The sequence below is a fragment of the Stenella coeruleoalba genome, assembly GCF_951394435.1.
Source record: "Stenella coeruleoalba genome assembly, chromosome: 1".
Taxonomy (NCBI): domain Eukaryota; kingdom Metazoa; phylum Chordata; class Mammalia; order Artiodactyla; family Delphinidae; genus Stenella; species Stenella coeruleoalba.
The window spans coordinates 58,614,071-58,633,941 of record NC_137169.1 but is presented as its reverse complement, the minus strand read 5'-3'; the positions used below and the strand labels follow the sequence as shown (position 1 = coordinate 58,633,941).

At 42.1% G+C, this 19,871-nt stretch overlaps 1 protein-coding gene across 3 annotated transcripts in view; it reads left to right on the top strand.

The window, feature by feature from the left end:
* Positions 1-1,031: 1,031 nt before the first annotated feature.
* The window catches only part of WLS (Wnt ligand secretion mediator), a 105,487-nt gene continuing 86,647 nt past the window's right edge, over positions 1,032-19,871 (top strand). For 2 of the 3 annotated variants that reach the window (XM_079930569.1, XM_079930568.1), the window contains exon 1: positions 1,032-1,369. In XM_079930569.1, coding sequence (XP_079786695.1) covers positions 1,264-1,369 — 106 coding nt within the window. In that variant the 5' untranslated portion in view covers positions 1,032-1,263. Of the gene's footprint in view, positions 1,370-2,126; positions 2,151-19,871 lie in introns of those variants that run through there. The other variant, XM_079930570.1, reaches the window with a different exon arrangement.

Below are 19,871 nucleotides of genomic sequence, written 5' to 3'. Positions count from 1 at the left end.
CAAACATTGTAACTTAATATGTGTTCCCTCTAAGGCAAATAAGGTCTCAGGCTTTTGAAATGCACACCGTGGGCTTGCTTTCACATTCACTTATTTATTCATTCCACAAAACTTTACAGAGGACCTACTAGAGCTAGAATTTTGTTAAGCACCACGGGGGGTACAAAGATGAAGAGCACTCGGTCCCTATCCCCCAGGAGTTTACAGCTGAATGGTGGAGACAAACGTGTACACACAAGTCCTTGCAATAGGAGGTAAGAACGTAAACACAGGAATTGTAGGGGCTTAATGTCCGGAGATATTAAAAGGAGGTGGTTTAGAAAGTAAGAAAGATTTTTCAGGCGAGCTGGTTTTTAAATGAGGTTTAAAACTCCGATGGGGTAGAATATATTTTCTTTCAAGGCAAGAGCCAGGGTTAAGGCTCTGGAAACCTATGGAGTGGGGGGATAATGTGGTAATGAACAGTGGCCTGATCTGGCTGGAGCGCAGGGTTCCCCAAGGGGTGCAGTGGGGGGATTTAGCTGGCTATTTGCCCAATAACGAGGCTGGGATCAGGCAGAAGGAAGCCCAGCTGAGACTTTATTCCGCATCTCCGTGCTTTGACCTAAGCATCTATTGGGTCCCTTTAAAAGATTCTCCTCCTCTTTCCTAAAGAGAGTTCTAGCAGTTGGGGGTGGGGACCATTTCCTAAAGTCAAGGCGTAAGTTAAAGGTCTGCCGAGCTGCCCACGGGGGATTTAAATCTCGCACCAGAAGAGGAAACGTGTGGGAAGCGGAGTAGGGGGAACCCACTAAAGAACAACATCAACCCCCAAACGACACGAGCCCCTGGCGGGACAGGTTGCCTTCCAGACCCGGGAGCGGGACACCAGCACCCGCCAGAGCTCGGAGCCCCGCACTGGCGGGCAAGAGGGAGTGGAAGAGCGGGAGGTAGGGAGGGAGGGAGGAAGCGCGAGAGGGAGGGAGGAAGAAAGGGAGGGAGGCGGCGTCATGTGATCCGCTTCCCTGCTCCTTTAAGCGTCCACAGGCGGCGGAGCGGCCACAATCACAGCTCCTGGCATTGGGGGAGCCCGAGCCGGCTGTGCCGGGGGAATCCGTGCGGGCGTCTTCCGTCCCGGTCCCATCCTCGCCGCGCTCCCGCACCCCTGAAGTTTTGCAGCGCCCAGAAAGGAGGCGAGGGAGAAGGGAGCGTGAGAGGAAAGGGAGCAAAAAGCACACCCTAAAACATTTATTTCAAGGAGAAAAGAAAAAGGGGGGCGCAAAAATGGCTGGGGCAATTATAGAAAACATGAGCACCAAGAAGCTGTGCATTGTTGGTGGGATTCTGCTCCTGTTCCAAATCATCGCCTTTCTGGTGGGAGGCTTGATTGGTAAGTGCGAGAGCTGCAAACTTTTCCCCCTTTCTCTCTTTTCGGGCCCCTTCCCTCTTTGCCTCTTCGGCTACTTGTTACAGTATCACTGCCTTGCTTCTATGATCTAATTAGTCCGGCTATTGTGCTTAAGAAAGCAGAGCTCCATGGGGCTCCGTGGGGCACAATCCAGTCTAGTGGCTAAGAGAAAAGGAGGGGGAAAAGTTTTGGCCTAGTTTCAGTATCCACTTGAAAGGAAGGAGGGGGGTAGCGGGGGTGGGAATCTTAAGCATGGCGACGGATCGCGCGAGGAAGCGCTGGGTTACAAAGTTGATTGCCGCTCCCCCCGCTTTTTCCCGCGTTCCCCCCCTTTTCCTCTCGCTTCCCTCCCAATCAGCTCCCGGAGGGCAACGTAATCGACTTTATTAGGAACAACTGAAGAGTCAGAGAACTGCGCCCGGCGCAAACCCAGAGAGCCCTGTTACAGGGCTGTGATCTCTGCATGTGTAAACGCTTTGGGTTGTCTCAGCTGGGGGCTGAGAGTTTGCATTTCGGGTCCTGACCTTCGTGCCCTCAGCTTCCTCGTCGCACTCCCATCCCACGCCCCGCCGTGGCCGTCCGCAAGGTCCGAGCCTTGGCCCGGAGCCTGGATGGGGTGAGGTACGGTGGGAGAGAGTCCTTGGATGGCGCTGCGGGAAGTTGGAGAGGTCGGAGGGGAAAGGCGTATCGGAAAGGTGTTGCTTTTGGCCTCCCGCCCTCTCGCGAATCTCCCCTCCCCCACTTCTTAGAGCTCCGAGAGCCGGTGAGTCGGGAGCCCCGGGTCCTGCCTTGGCGCCTAGGAGGGCGGCCTGCGCCCCCGCCGCAGCCCCCCGCAGGTGACAGCTCCCCCCGCTGGGAGACCTCCCCTGGCGTGCATCGCCCGGACCTCTCGAGCCAAACACGCTTCCGGGTGAAGAAGATGGTTTCACGGATCTTCCACTCAAAAATACTCCCTTCTTCTCGCCGTGTCTCCATCTCCATCCATCCTCCCGCCTCTCCGCACACTCGCTTTCCCCTTACCCTCGAGATTTAGGACGTCCCGGCGCAAACTTCAGCGCCAACTTCGCCACGGGTGCGGATGGGAGGCTTGGCTTCCGTATTTCGCAGATCTGTAAAACTTTGCGGAGTGGAGAGTCTACGGAGGGGCTTTCTGCGCGCGTCCCTCTTCCGGAGCCCGCGCGGCGCGGGTGTCGTCGTGGTCGTGAGAGCTGCACAGGCTTGGGCACCTCGAGTCCTGTGCCTGGCGTTTTGTCTCCAGACTTGGGTTTGATGGGAACAAATGAAAGGGAGTCTGGTTTTGTAAATCACCGTAACATCCAAGCTAATTGTTTAAACAAAGGAGAGTGGGTGAACCTTCACCAAGGAGAGAAATTTCTGGAGGAGATCGTGCCTTTCGCTGTGTGTGTATCCACAAAGCAGAAGGAGGTTCGGAGTTTTCCAAGCTCATATCCTCAATTTGGGTCAAACAGCTTAATCTTTTTATTCCTGGAACCCTCCCTCCCACCCCTCCCGTTAGGAGCTCCTGTTTAGCTACCTGCAATCTCCATGTTTCCCTGTATTGGATTTTTCGAGGCTCTTAATACGTTCTCTACTGGGAGCTGAAGGCAGCCTTCTCTGTGCCCTCACGGTGATTATGCAGCGGTTACAATTACACCTCTTGTCTCCCTTGATGAGCAGTTGCAGTTAGATGCCATTGGATCTTGTGTGATTTCAGTGGCAGACCATAATTAAAATTTCTTGCACCTTGTGCTTTCAGAATTAAATTGGCCTATTATCCCTGTCTGACCTTCATCCTCTTTGAGGTTTTTGCACAAGCAGTGAACCATTACACATAGTTCCCTGGTATTTGTTGGTGTGTGTTTCTTTTTCTAAAGTTGATCTAGCCCGTTATCCACTGTTGTAGGTTTCTTAGGGCACTTCTGGAACTAGCATAATTTCTGGAATCTTAGTACTGTGGAGAAGGTCCAAGGGCACTGGTGAATGGCTGCTGGACATTGGAGTTTCCATAGGATCAGAACAGTTGTATGTTCAAAGAGGGGTTTGTTTGGAGTAAGTGGTGCCAAGGGTTGTTTTTCCCTGAGAACTTGATTAGTGACCGTATCTGATAACAATCTCAAAAAGTTAGTGATAGGTCTCGATTCCCCTCAGTAAATCAACTGATTTAATTCCATCTTTACTTGAAAAAGAAAACTATCTCTGTATAACACTTCTTGGGGGAAATTGTTGTGTACGTTGACCTCTTACCTCTCCTCCTTCCTCAGTTGCCAAGGCTGTGTCCCTAGTTCTGGCCTGAAGGCTGAAAAGATCAGATCCGTTTCACCGCAACACTTGAATAGTGGCTTAGCCTTTACCTCAACCAGTTATAGAGTAATTTTTTTTTCTGTTAAACAAATGTAAGAACTTAGGTATGCTATAAGACCCAAACATGGGAAATAAATATCAACAAAAGGTAAGTGATATGTTTTCCCTCCAAACTTCCCTAAACTGGAAAGCAGGTGAAACTAAGCAAAGGATGGAACTTCAAGAAAGTGAGTGAGTGGAATCAGTAGCTGAAGAAGAAGTGTGTAGGCTGGAAAGTCTAAGTCCAGAAACCTCCTCTTCCATGCTCCGCAGTGAGAAGAGAACTTCTTCACTGCTCAACCCTATTGATGCGTAGGAAGTCCGGTGTCTTGGGTGTGCAGTGTCTTCCTAATTCATCAGCAGAGGCCAAGTGAGAAAGTGAAATCTTCACTTTGAATTGGCCTCGGTATATAATGTTCCTTTTTGATCACTGTTGTCCTAGATGAAAGGAAACATGACAGCCTAGAAAGGGGAGGATCCGAATGGCAAAGCTCCTGATGGTAAGGGTGTAAGTACTCCACACACGCAGAGGCAAAACAAAAACAATCAACCACCACCCCCGAACAATAATGACAAACCCGGCACCCAAGGTGACAGGCAGCTTTTCAGTTAACCAACAGGCTTCAGTCTCCTCATTGGTAGGTTGATGAGTTTGAGATTCCTTTCAGTTGTGAAATTGTATGAATTTTTCAGTGCTTAAGTTTTATGTGGCATTCAGGCTGGTGTTTGGTTGTAGCCTTCTAGAATTGATGGGGAAAAATTTAAACACTAGGTAAAAAGGAAATAAGAGGGATTGGGTTTTGGTTTAGTCAGCTTAAATCCTCCCCTGCTCCAACAGCCTTCTTAGAACCAAGGGTTTTTTTGTTTGTTTTTGTGCTTGTTTTGTTTGTTTGTTTTGTGCCAGGGTCTGTATACTGCTAAGCCTTTAATGGGATTTTTCAAGAAGTCTCTGGAAAGCAATATCTTATGTGGTAGAATTTGGGGTACTTAAGAATTCAATGAATTATGCCATGCTTTTGTAAAAACTTTGAGTCATTATAAAATCATGCATCTGATTGTTTTCTTATGTATTGAGAAGGTTTCTTAAGTGGCTAACTTATTTTGTATTTAGAATTCATTTAAAAATTTAAGAACCCCTGAAGGAAAAGAAAATATTTTTAGAGATATAGCTTAATCTTTAGCCTCCTTAAAAATAAGCCTGCAGAAAATTAAAAAAATAATTTTCCTTTGATTTCACGTTTGGTGAGTTTAGTTCATGGAGAAGCAGCTGCAGGGGTGGTGGAAGGGGGGAGGGGAAGGAGACCATGTGTGCTGAAACAACAGTGCAGCCGACTAAAAATCATGAACTTGATTCCCTGGCCTATTATGTGCAATTTGCTCAGCTTCAAATTAGTCATGTCTGGGAGATATAATGGTTGGAAAAGCAGGTCACCGTTCCCACCTGTTCTAAAACTGGTAAGAGTATAAAGATCAGGGTTGGATGAATAGAAAATTATTGCATTGTTTTAAGCATACCCGTAAATTAGAATATTCCAAACTTAAACCCAAATAAGTATCAACAAATTGCCCATTATTATTATTTTAGGAAGGATTGCTTTCTTTCAAAGGCTTAGTATGTTAGCAGCCTTTTCTTGTTTTTTATTGCTGAGAGTATTATATGTGTGTATACATGTATAATACACATACATATACACACGTATAATCAGTTTTCTCAATTTTAGCATGGACTTATCTACTGCTTTTCAATGATATAGCCGTATTATTGGGCTATTATTGTTTGAATGGAAACTATGGGTGGTTTTGATTGTGGTCCATTCATATGAAGAGTTTTTGTTTCTGCTACTATCACTTATTTGAAAGGGGCAGGATTTTAAGAAATTTAATAAAATTACAGTTATGCAGAGTATATAAGTGTTTGCTTCTCAATATATTAGGTTTTAAACTTGTTGTGGTATTTATTACATTTTAACATATATTAATAATGCAGTACTTGGCAGTTCTGCAGTGTTTGGGTATCTGTTGAGAAAAGAACTAATGAACTTGCTTTTGGTTGATGTTACTCCACAGTTTTCTGTATTTGATTCTTATTTTATAAAATTTCATATCTGACTAAACCATGTCATTTTTTTCTTTGTTAACTATCAGTATCTAATACGGTTCGTAGAAGTACTGTGCAACCTCAAAATTTCTTTTGTAAAGAGTGGGAAATTTTTTGTAATTGAAATTGCATTATTTGACTTTTAAAAAACTATCTAAGCCATCTACTTGGTTATTGCAACAAAGTCATGCTAGTGCTAACAGTCTCTAATCATGCTTTCATCTAATCATTCAGTACAGCCTGTCTAGGCTTCTGTTGGAACTTTCCCTTTTCCCTGTTCAAAGTGAGAAACATTTCCTTGAGATAATAGTGTGGCTTTGTAAGGTTTTCAAGTCCCCTGCCTGGAACCCAGATCTAGACTCAAAGCCTTTCCTAGCTAGTTGACATTTTGCAATAATGCAGCCTTAAAAAAAAATTTTTTTTTTAATCCATGTAGACTGAGGAAAGATTCTTACCTTATCTTCCCCATAAAGGTGTTTCTATGGAGATTTAGAATTTGGAATTGTGTGAAAGTCCTTAGCTTAGAGCTCATGTATGTTACCTACCTACCGTGCAAAATATTGATTAGAGCCTAATGTGTACCCAGCATAGTGCTACAATGCTGACTAGGGCTTAGGAAAGAGGGGACTTGAAGCCTGAGTAACCTCGGGGAGCCAGAGGTAGAAAAGAGTCCCTCTTAATCCAAGTTCACTAGCTAAAGATTTCTTATGATGAGGTTTTTAATATCATGATAATTCTCACTCATTTACTGGGAATTTGAGAACATGTGAAATGAGAAGCCCTGTTAATTATGTCATCAAATAGTTATATTAGTATTTCATCTTAACATATTAATATAACAATATAAATAATACTAAACATGTGTTAAATATGTACTGTGTGCCAGACTTTGTTTAATTTGATTCACGCAAAGCCTTGCCACATTGGTACTGTTGTACCCATTTTACATATAAGTAAACTGAGGTACAGAAAGGTCTAGAAAAATTGCTCAAGATTACCTAGCTAGTCAGGGTCAAAACTCGGATTGGATTCCAGTCAATCCAGAATTATCAACCATTAGGTGCTCCTGACCCCACTTCCCAAAGCCTTGCCTTCTAGGGCTGAATAGAAATGGTTTGAATGTAGACAGACATGATAAGTAACACTGTAAATGCAACTAATTTCTCATTTCTAACCAACAGGTAACATGTTAAAAGAAAAAGTATCAAATCTGATGATAAGTGAAATGGAGTCCAGCTGTACTTAATAAAGCAGAGCCTTGACCCAGCTAAGGGAGGACAACTTCTGAGAAGTCTATGTATGCCAGTCCAACCAATTTCTTACAGGTTCTAACCAGTACCCATAATTCTATGAATAATCCAACTGGCTGAGCAGCCAAGTTCATTAGCCACAAAGTGTTTGAGTTCTGCTACCTTAAGGAAGATTACTCAATTTTATTTTCTCTAGTTAGTGGTTTTAACAAATTTATACAGTTATATAAGTCTGGACTTTTCAAAGGAAGAGGAGAGAAGAAATCAACTGAGGTTGGAGAGGTTTTTTAGAGAGTGTGGATTGGCAGTGAGAGCAGTTGAAAGAAGAGCCTCTTACTGAAAGTTGAAAATTCAGTTTCCCCAAAGGATAATTTTTGTTTATATACACACCCATGCATAATAATGAGGGCATTTCACACCGGAGGCTTCCATGCTGACGCTGTGAATAGGTACATGTCCCATTGGAAAAAATGTTGATGGATTTTCTCTATTGAGAGATTTACTACCCTCGGTTTTGATAGAGACTCTAAGAGATGAAGGGAGACAGAGAGCATCAAGACGTGAAAAGATCATGTCTATTTCATTTGTCTTCTGTTTTCTCTGAGGTGTTGTAGCGGTGGCACAATAGAATAGACGAGTGTGCCAGATGTGTATGGTTCCCAGAAAAAGTGCCTGGATGGGGATGGGAGTGGAGAGGAGGAGCTTGAGGCACTGAAGTTCTCAAACTTGATGATGAAATGTTTTGCGTTTTTCCCTTTTCATAATAGGGCTAATCAAAAAGAATTGATAAATAACAGAAAAGAGCAACTCATATGTTTTAGAATACAGAAATCCTAAGGTTCTTTAGCCCTTTAGCACTACCTCTCCCTCCCCTCCGTCCCTCCCACCCTACCATGTTCCACCCATAATTAAATTTTGTTGAGGAGTGAAAGCAATAATCAGAGTGTCATCTGACCAGTAGTGAGGGATTTGGCTAATTATGATTTGTTGCTGTTTTGAAGATTTATTGGGTGACTATGGAAAACATTTTACATGTATTGATTCACTTAATGAACATAACAAACTAGAGGAGCAGGTACTTTCTCCAGTTTTCAGATGAACGGGAGGCTCACTTAAGGAACTTTTCAGAGTTAACAGAGATGGTAAATAAGAGGGCTGGCATTCAAGCCCATGATCCTGAACTGAATCAAGCCATGCTCTCAAGTCTAATGCCACTCTCCTCCTATTGTTCCTTCAATTTCTATGGGAAACAAAGAGTCAAGTGTGATGAAACATTCTACACAGATTCAATAGAAGATGAAAGCTCAGACTAGCTTTTTCTGCTTCTACGCCTTTCCCAGACCACATACTCCCATCACTGCCTGGGTACTATTCACTGACCTAGTTACTTCCTATACAAATGATCCCAATTCCTAAAATATATTAACCTCCTTCACCAGCTATTGTAAGTGTTGGCCAGTGCTTGCAGGCCATGCTGAAGAGGGCTAAACCTGAGGAAATTACACCCCAGCTCCCCCCCACCACCAAAAGAAATTATTACACACAGCAAAGAGTAACTGAGAGTTGTAATTGAAAACTTGTCAAAGAGTTGCTTCGACTTGAATGCCAGCTAGACTTAGTATACACAATAGGTCCTGAATATAGCTGTTAAATACAAGAGAGGGGAATGTGGGTGGGGAGAAGGGAGATAGGAGTAGAATGTGGATTCAGGAAAGGAAAATTAAGGCCCCTATAAACATATGAGAACGTCTCTTTGGGACATAACTTATGCCTGGATTTCCAAAATCTACTTCCTATGTCACCCACTCCTCCCAAGCTGAGCTAGTGTTTCTCTCTACTTGCCTGTTTAAATCCTGGGCCTTCAAGTGCAATTTCTGCTCCCTCTTTTTCTTTTCTACTCTATTCTTTTAATATTCCCTGGTAAAGGGTGTTCTTTCTTCACTGGCCCACAGGAATTATAGGGCCTTCTTAATCTTCTAGTTAATTCCCTGGGTTAACTAAGAGGCTTTATCCATAAACACACATTTCTAAGAAAGCAGAAGAAATTGAAAGAAGATGCCAAGTTATTACATTTGTTTCGGCAAGGCATGATGATTTTTCTTCATGTAGAAGGTAACTGGTCTGTAAATGATTGGTTCAGTTTTTTTTTTTTCAAGCCCCAGATTAAGGAGGTTAAGCTCATGGGAGCTGGTTGGGGGCCAGTTATCTGCTGCTTTCAGTTTTGGACTGAGCCCCTCCCAGGGAGAGAGTGCCTGGTCTCAGGGCAGCATCATGTAGTGGAGAGGAACTTGGCTGTAACTCTGCAGACGATCTGTGGTCTCCGTGATCGCAAATAAGTCACAAAAGCTCCTTGGTTCTCCCCCTCAACTGTGCTGTGGGGCAGAGGCCTCCTATTTCATGGATGACTGTAGTGAGGAATCCACTATCATGAGGATAAGGCACCCTTTGGGTTTCTCATTGAGCCAGGCCCACCAGAGATCTGATTCCCAGAGGACATTTTGCTGAAACCATCTGCTTAACTTGTATCTGTTTCTCCTACTTTTCTTTCTCTGTACCTCTCTGCTCTTAGATCTGGAAGAATTTAGCCTTGATGTCATTTATTTTCTATTCTTTTTCTTTCTTGAGTCACCACCACTTTGTCAAACACCTCCAGATTCATGGATCTATTTAGGCAGAGGGAAGTGGATTGACCCAAAGCATTACTCATTTTGGGTTTGAAGGTGCCCAGAGAGGTCATCCTGCTTTCTAACATGAATTCCCATTATAACTGTATGTCTCAGAATGAGCCTTCCCCAAATGGTAGATATTAATATTGTTGCAGATAACTAGCTAAAAAGAACGTGAGTCTAAATCATTGTCCTAAAGCATGCACATTTTGTTCCAGGTTAACTACTTTTGCTTTATAGGCAATTTTAATAGAGCTTGGTTATGCCATTTTCTAAGTCTACAGCAGTTGGGACAATTTGCCGCAGAAACTCACTGGCAGCAGAGAGATGTAGATGTGCGGTAGGTACCATGAGGACACAGGAAGAGAAAGGGAGCATGCCCCGGGTTCTGGGGTCTCTGGATATAGGCAAGTCATTTCACACCTAGCAGTAGCACCCCTTCCCCCTCCAGTGGCATCATTACATTATAGGCTGGGGTATGTTAATTGATTCCACTCTAAAGCTTTGTGATCTTATCACTTGCCATGAGTGCAGCTTTTTGGATCCACTGTGTCTGTCCCCTTTGGTGGTATCTGGCCTGAATGGAAGCTGTGAAGCTTGTTGCTATTAAATTGTAAAGATGAAAGGGCCTTGGAGACCGTCTTGTCCTACCTCCGAGTCCCAAGAAAGGGAAGGGGCTCAGTTTACACAATTAGAGGCAGAGCCTTGGTTTAGACTCAGGTTCTAATGCCAGTCAGCCCTCCAAGCATATATCTCTTTCTGCGTTTCAGCGTGAAGATCATCTGATTTCCGTCGTATAGTTAATGTGCAGAAAATTCCCAACTTGTGGTTCTTAAAGCTCTATTGACTTTCCTGTTACTTGAAAATAAAGTAGCAATAAACTTTACTGTCTTCTGCTTGCCTTTGTGTACTTAATGTTCTTAGCTAATTTCTGATGAAGCAATGGGATTATATGGAGTGTTAAGCTGTTCTATGTGGATTCTAAAGAATACCACATAATAATAAAAAACAAAAATAAAGCTAAATTTCTTCCTTGTTTGCTGAGTGGGCGGTACATCCCCTTTCTCCTGCTTGAGAAAATGTAAATTTAAAACTTAAAACTGTGCACTATGGTCCTTACCAATCCAACCAAAAGTGACATACATCCACATGTTTAAAGACTTCGTCAGTCTAAAGCTTCCTTGTCTAAACGTCTGTGACTAACTTTTGTGCTTTCAGGAGATGTTTGTGGCAGGCATAATTCTGAAGTTGTAGTGAGTTTAGGGGAAGTGACATGCCCTGTATTTTCTGGGTCTGTTTTACATACAGAAGAAACAACAAAGTTGCTCATCCTTTGTGTCTGCCATTTCTTCACTCTGAAGGTAATGGCAAGTAGAAAATTCAAATTGCCGAAACAGGGCTTAGAATGTTGAAGGCCTTATGCAGTTGTGTCTGACAAGCATATTTTTGTGATTTCAGAACTGCCAATATTACAGGGTAGATTCTTCTACTTCTTTTATTTTTACTGAAACTAAGCAGAGTCACAAAGCACTGTTTTTCTGCGTCCTCTGATTTAGCTGTGATGAATTTTTTTTTCTTTTAATTCTCTCTTTAACATGCTTGCCTTCAGGTGATCCCAACCAAAAAGTTGGCATCCATATTTGTGAAACCCAGCCCTCTCTCAAGGCAGATCAAGCCTTTTTTCTGTTCCCTTTACTCCGGGTTCTTATATATTTTATCTGCTGTCATTTAGGTTAGAACTCACCTGAGAACGAAATGCCTCAAATGTAGAAAAGACACATCCCCACATTCCTTTCTTTGCTCTGCTCTGTTGAGCTAGTTCTGGCTTGTGTGAAATGGGCTCTGAGTTCAGCCCCTGCGTGCCTGGGCAAAAGGAAGTTGTAGATAAGATTTTTACTGAGGCTTTGGAAAGAGACTGCACCAGGGGCCTTGCTGTCACTTAAAGAACACATCTGTACTTAGAAGGGATCAGCTTCTTCTGAATTGTGAGGTGGCAGTGGGTGAGGTGGGGAGGGGCTTGTGACAGGCAACTCCAGGGCCTTGGACATACGTTCAGTCACCCAGTCTCCTAACTGTACAGTGTTTGCATGTTCACGAGCCAGCCTGTGTTAAATCCTCGGCCGGCATCGTTCTTTGAACATGCCCAAATGGAACAGAGTTATGCTCTATGAGAATGTGGTGTTTCTGGATAATAGTTGATGAAAGAGAAAGAAACAGAATAATTTGTAGATGCCTAAGATTTTTAAACTTAAAGTATGCTAAGGTCCCCTTTCAGTTAGCATCTTAGTTTTTTCCAGAGATTGGGAGAATTCTCTCATGTCGCTTCTCTACCCCACCTACTTGTTAAAAAAGACAAAGAGGGCTTCCCTGGTGGCGCAGTGGTTGAGAGTCCGCTTGCCGATGCAGGGGAAATGGGTTCGTGCCCCGGACCGGGAAGATCCCACATGCCGCGGAGCGGCTGGGCCCGTGAGCCGTGGCCGTTGGGCCTGCGCGTCCGGAGGCTGCGCGTCCGGAGCCTGTGCTCCGCAACGGGAGAGGCCACAGCAGTGAGAGGCCCGCGTACCGCAAAAAAAAAAAAAAAAAAAAAAAAAAGACAAAGAGAGAAAATATAGTTTGGGGGAGGGATGAGCAGTAGGTTTGGGATTTGAACAAAATCAGCACTAGTATATATTTGAGAAGACAACATTTCCAGGTCAGGATGTGGTTAGGTACTGATACCAGCTCTGTCTAGGGAAGCCGACAACTCTGTGCATCTCACGTTAGAGTAACTCTCCCAGCTAAGCAGTGACGTTACAGGAATTTGGAAGTTGCCTTTAATGACTTGCGCTTCTTATAAGATTCCTAGGAAATTGTCACACTGCAAAACAACATGGTGTTGGCTCAGGGTTTTCCATATGATGTTTCTGTTCAAATGATAGACTTACTGATTTAAAGTGATCAGATTTCTAACTGCTGGTATGCGGGTTTTGGGTTGATCGATGGGTGTGATCCGGTTTGTTATCAGACTTGGACAAACCATTTACATTCTATGAGCCAGCCTCAGTTTCCTCGTCTGAACATGTTACCTGTGCGTATGTGCTAGATCCTTCAATGTATGTGAGACATTTCCCTGAATTAGGAGTCGTCACTAATTAACTTTTTAAGGATTTTTTTGAGTCATCCCATGTCTGGTTAGGCTCATGGCAGCTTATTTCTGCCTCTTAGTGAATTACATAAAATTAGAAACCCAGCAACCCTGCTTCATAGCCTTCCCATTAAGCGTAATCCATGCAAGCCAGCAGTTCAAGAAGCATGTCATCCACACATTTGGTGAATTAGAGCAGTTAACTTACTTTTTGATCCAGTTAGTGATAGTTTTCACCAGGGTTTAACTTGAATCTTAAATTTTGCCTTTTAAAATGCTTGCCAGTATTCACCGCTCTTTATAGCATATATAGCCCAGGTAGCTTGGCTTTTAAATGAATACCACTCTATATGTGGAAGAGAGATTCCATCCATGCTTGCTGCATAGCAAATCCCAGTTGTTCTGTTTTACATTATAAAATTGAAGTCATCATCCACTGGGAAATGTTTTTGCTTCTAGATATAATATAAATGACAAAGACCTTTGAAAATCAAGCTTCAAGGAAAGAAATGATCTTTTATAAAATATTAACTACTTCTGAAACCTTAGCTAGAGTTATCACACTGTATTATAAGGAATTATAAAGAAAAATAAAGTTAAAATATAATCCCTGTAAGACTATAAGCTACATGAGAGCAAGAATGGTCTAATGTGCTCATCTTTATCTCCAGTGGTTACCACAGGGTAGTGCAGTGTAGGTGTTCAGTAATACTTTTTGAAGAAATAGATAAATGCCTTGCATTTTGGACCTGTTGCAGGGGTAGCTAAAATGCTTCAACTTTAAGGTCAGCCCTAAAATTTCTAACACTCTATTCTGGGCTATTCTTTTATAATTTAAATGAGGACAGGTTTCTTATTACTTACTTGAACTTAAAAGATTATGTCACCTTCATGGTTTATATGATTAGATTTATAAAATTGTAAGTTTGAGGAGTTTTGGGAAGGGACCTTTTCTTGTTATGTTGTATAATAGAAACTAAAGCTCAGAGAAATTGCAATGAAAGAAGATTTGAACCAAGTTTCCTGACTGCTAGGGGAGTGTTTCATTACCTATGCCTAGTGTTGCAGTGATTACTACTAGGTCTGATTTATGTATTCGGTCTTTATTTGGCCATAAAGGCAGCAAATTGACTGTGGTTATCCATACTAGCTGATAAAGTCTGCTGGGAAAAAGGAACACACCCTAGTACATGAATCCTGAATATTCCAATGGGAATGTGGAACCATAATGGAATTTTGTGATTTATTATCTTTAAGAAGTAAGTGTGTTTCTTCTGCTCCCTGAGAGCTGTTTTTTAGGGGCTTCTTTAAGAAGCTCACATAATTTGCTTAATTTTCTATAAACTTTTAAAGATGGAAAATTCATCTTTCAGAGTTTCCCTTCTAAGAGTTTTGCAGATGTATTTATGGTTCTTGTTAGGGACCAGTAATGTATTTGTGATGTCAGCTTTTATAACCGCCCTTGACAAGAAAGCATAAGACATTCAAATAACCACCTCTGCATCCCATTGTGTTCAGCTTGTTGATCTGGTGGGTGGGAATGAATTCATCCACACGTTCTTCCAGGTTCCTGAACTGTACTGAAACGTGCTGTGTGGAATAGGTGCCTGCAGGCAAAGAGGAGCCTGGGCCTGCTGACTTTCCAGTAGAGCCAGGTGGAAAGGTGGGAACAGAGGTTTAAGAAGCAGATGTACACTGATAGGGAAGGAAGCAAAAACCAAGGAGAAAGCTACGCAAAAGCTGGACTTGGACTCCTCTTAGCCAGACCTTCCAGCTAGAGGTGGAAGCATTGGGGAGGGGACACAGAGCTGACACAAGAGTCAGGGGAGAGGAGGCGGTGGTGATGGAGAGAAAATGGGCTTGAAAGAGGCGACAGGAATTCCTCCTTGGCTGGGTCATCACATCATCATGCAGGCCTTCCCTCTAAAATAATGACGTGTGTGTGTGTGTGTGTGTGTGTGTGTGTGTGTGTGTGTGTGTGTACGCTATGAACCTATCCACTGCTCTAAAGGCTAGGTAAAACCACAGCGGAAATGGAAGTTTGCTATTCTAAATATAAGCAAGAGTGTTGCGTTCAGAAGGACTGGATAGAAATCCTGGCTCTACCCCTTGGTGGCTAGGTGGCCTTGAACAAATGATTTAAACTCAGAGCCAGAGTTTCCTCATCTACCTCTTGGGTAAAATGGGAGTGGTAGCGCTTGTGACATTGCTGTGAGGATTAAATGAAATAATCTGTGAAATGAAAAGTATGTATACAGTAACTTGCAAATTGTAACCACATAGAATATGCTACATGTTATTTTATTATTAGTCTTATTCTTTTAACCCAAGAATGATTTCCCAGTGTTAAATCATCCAGAGTCCTTTGGGAGCTGACACAAAAGGTTTTCTGCCTGCTCCGACCCTGGACACAATGGTTCAGGGAGAAGTAGGTGGCTCTAGAGTTGGGTTTAGATTGCTTGTGTGAAATTATAATCTAGTGACTATAAACATGCATTTTTGTCCCCTCCTAATCTTATTTGTTTTTAAGCAAGAACACAATGATATTAAAGGAATTAAAAGCAAAGAAAAAAAATCCTCCTAAAATGCACCATTTTAATACAATTCTGTGTTAATTTTTTATTTTTTCACACTTCTGTGACTATTTCCAATTTTATATAAAAGAAATGTAAAAGCCTAGTTAGCAGAGGCTCAGACGTTTATTGTTTATGCCTCTACCAATTATGTGTTTTCTTTGGAAATTCAGCAGTCAGTTCCTCCTCTCCTTCTAAAACTCTTCTCTCATACTTAACTCAAGATTGCTTGTTGAACCATTGAACCATGGGAAATTCATTTTCAAAATCTGCTTAATTGCTGTGAGACTTTTAATTTGTTCTGGATGATGGTGCTAATGTCTGGGAACTGGGACCGAAGCCCTCCAAAGTTGTTAATTCAATCAGCCACTGTGCCCTTGCCATGCCTAATGAAGGGAGGGGGGTATCCAGACCCCTCTCACAAAGAGGCTGGGTCCCTCCTGACCACCTCGTCAAAGATGAATAAGAGGGGACCCCACAGTTAGGTCGAACACTTGGGGCAAATTACCAGGGTGTCAGTCCACATTATCCAAAGCCCTGGGTTGTGCTTTCCCAAATAATTATTCAGTTGGTTTTATGTAGGAGCCCAGAGTTTTAAGGCATGGTTTTTGTGTGCATGTGTTCACACCTGCTAATCTGCAAAATTCTTTAATCACCAGCGTCTATTTGGCTGTGTCTGCAATCTGTAAGATCATAAACATCACCCCCAGACTATTGATATTCCTGTTAACCACTGAAGTTTTCCATGGCGAGACTGGTGAAAGCTTGCTCTGTCCTCATGATAAATTAGCTTGTTTATTCCTCTTCTGCTTATTTCTATCCTGCTGTTGGTTAGTGTAATGAAGCAGAAGTCCATTGTGTATGTTCATTGGGTAGCGATCCTCTGGCACCAAAGGGGGTAATTGAGTAGAAAGGCAGAATGCTGTTGGTGCATGGGAGAAGTTAACACCACATGAGGTCACCAGGCTTCAAGCTTTAATCAATGTGGACACAATGCAATTGAGATTTTGAAAAGGGTTTGTTTATAGTGTGAGAGTAAGGGTCAGTAGTTAATTTGAAATGCTGTAGGTGTGTTTTCCTTGAACCAAGAAGGTACAGAGCATGTGTCATAGAGGATTGTAAATATCCTCAAGGGAGGGATGTAATTGGGGTGGAGGCTTAAAAAGAAGGGAATTTAAGAACTTCAGTGTGCTTATTATTGACCCATCCATGTTTCATTTAAACTTTTACCATTCTTCACAATGGGAAAAAGACTGTAGGAAAAAACCCTATAAAAGTCCATAGTACAGAGGCACAGCCCTACCAAGAAACAACTTTTTTGGTTTTTTTAGAGCAATGCTTTCCTTTGGGAAGATATTTGGAGTGCTATAAAATATTGCACTAAGAGTACTTAGTAGTACTAATATTACTCTTAGTATTAGCTGCTAATTCTCAAAGAATTCCCACTCTCAAAAGTTTACATCTTTTAGGATTTTTAATTGCCGTGGCTTGAATGAGATAATATGAAAACCCTTAACCCCTCTACTCATTTATGCTGCTGCCTCTTTCCATTTCAGGCTCCAGTCTAAACCAGGCATGTCTGTCTGCTTTTTGGATTATCTTTGACATTTCTCCCCATTATTTAATTACCTAACTTTCAACAGCTAGAAACACCATGCTATTATAATCACTATTCCAATTTGAAAGTAGAGAGGGCCCTATCCTTTTGTTGCAGGGAAACTCTGCAGACCAACGTCTGGTTTTCAGAAATGACTACAGGAAAAGAATGTGAAGGCTAGGCAGAGCCAAAGACTAGACATAGACTCAGAGATGCTTTGTTAAGTGCATGTTAAACCTAGGTGATGACTTCATACTCCTAATACCTCATATTTGTATAGTGCTTTTATCCTTCTTCAAAGCACGTTCATAGAAATGATCTCATTTGATCTTAATAACAGCACTCTGAGACAGGTCAGTCCACCAGGAATATTCACATTTTAAAGTTATGGAAACAGAAATGGAGAATAGCTGGTTTGTGGTTAGTTTTGTTTGAGAAGGGTTGATTTGGTAAGATTTATTTGTGGTGGAGTTACTCTGAGGATTTGAAGATTAATTGCTACTTGATGATATAGGATAAAGTGTTGTAAAAAGCTTAGTTATTTAATATAGAGAATTACTTCTTACAGAAGTTGCTGTATATTAACCAAACATTACTTTCTGAGCTATCTTCTAGGACAAGTACATGTCACCTGTGGTCCATCATGTTTAATTTCCCCATGTAACACACAGCTGCTCCCTTAAACAATTGTTAAGCAAACATGTCAAAAATATCTCTTTGAAGGAACAACAAATTTTAGCCTGTTGAAGGTGTCCAGATATTTTGACCTTTCCCTGGGCAGATCTGGGTCTTTAGAACCCTATGGAAAATCTTAAAGAAGGAACCAGGGAGCACCTAGAGATGAGAGTGAAATTAATTTCGTAATTTTAGCTAGTAAATGGCGCTGTGGTATGGTCACCCACTTAGTAACTCTTCCATGGTATGCCTTTCTCCCTTAAAGTCATGCCAACAAATACGCATTGAAAAGCCATTTTTGGTGTTGGTATGATAGCCCATAGAATGGATTACCATAATTAGTTTACCTAATCTCCTACTGTTGGACATTGATGTTATTTCCAGTTTGGGGGCTATATAATAGCACTACTGGGAAAACCTCCCGTGTAGTTAAATTTTTATTCATGCCCTTAATTATTTTCTTAGCAATTTCACTTCTGTGAATTTATCTGAGGTCAAAAATCATGCCCATTTTTAAAGATTTTGATAATCTCCATCTCGCCCTTCGAGATCAATGATAACCTCACATATACCTCATAAGTCAATCCTGGGAGTGTCCATATCCCTGCATCTTGGCCTGGGCCCTGGGCATTAATTTTATTTTTAAAAATTTTGCTAATGTGCCAAGAATATTTTTTTCTTTTAATTTACATTTCTTTGATTACTGGTGAGGGTGAACCTATTTTCATATGCTTATTGGCTACTTATACACTTTTGTGACTTGCCTGGTTGTTTCCTTCCTTTATATACTATTTTCAAAGTTGATCATCCTTGTAATACAACTTGTTAGAGATTAGGGAAAAAGGGAAGACTTACGGAGGAGGATGGTTCAGCCTAATTCTGTTGATAGCAGGATCCTGCATTTCCTTTGTGGTACCTCCCCTTTCCCACTCTCAGACCATGAGCTTTAGGAGAATCTTCATCTCTGACTCCAGTTATGGACATGTGACCAAGCCACAGGGGACACGTGGCTCAATTTAGTTTAATCAGAATGAAGTCTGAGATTTGTTGTGGAAGCTACCAGGAAGAGATGTCCTCTCTGTTTATTACTGAACTGAACCCAGATAATATGAGCCTGGAACTGCTGGAGCCCTTCCAATGAAGTCTGAAAATGAAACTAGTAAAATATGATAGAATTCAGTGACCGTAGAGAGATGAGATCTGTTGATATAATTTGATTTCTCAAAACAACCACTATCTAAAGACCGTACTGTCTCTGGACATTTTTCATCCTCACCTTGCTAATTGATTAATTTAATTTTTGCTCAAGTAGCTTTGTGCAGGGTTTCCTTTCTTTTGCAACCAAAAGACCCAGACTGATTTACTTACTATGCCTTTGGTTTAAAGATAGGTCAATGGAGACTGCTGCTATATCGTAGAAGGTGTATTTGGAGAGTTTGCTCATGTTAGGTCTTTGGTAACAAATAAAAAATAAAATTAGGTATGGAACCAACTTCTGTTAGGCACAGCTCTTCCAACTATAGCAATAGTTGAAATGGTGTGTGTGTGTGTGTTTGTGTGTGTGTGTGTGTTGTGTCACGGTTGGAGCACCAACTGGCTGGTGAAGATCATTAGTGACAATTCTTGGAACTTGGCCAGGCTGTTGGCTTTGAAGAAAAGCTCATTGCAACATGTACTCCTGCTGAGCTAGATGTGTGTGTGAAATGGATGGCAAGAGGATGTCCCAGCAGCTAAAATGAGGTTCTTGATGGCATCACAGGAGAAGCTTAATGACTGCCCAAGCAGGCTAGTATTTGGGGGGGTGGTTGGGAAACTTGAGTAGGTATTATGGTGACTCGAGGTTTCTTTGGGGCATCCAGAAATCTGTGAGGCAGAACAAAGGATGAGCTGGCACATGTTACTACAATCCCTGAGCTGGGTTAGTCATGGGCTACAGAAGGAATGCACACATGGATCATGCCTTTGGGCAACTTAACATTGATTAGAGAGATAAGAGCGATAAAATAAGACAGTCTGTTGTCAAGGTCAAAGTGGGTGAAATGGACTAAGTGCTCTAAGTATTTTTTAGATCAGATATAAAGATATTTTTGAAGAATTAGGGAGTTTGACCTGGGCCTTTGCAGTGTGGGTGGTCATTGGAAGCACAATTTGATGTACATAA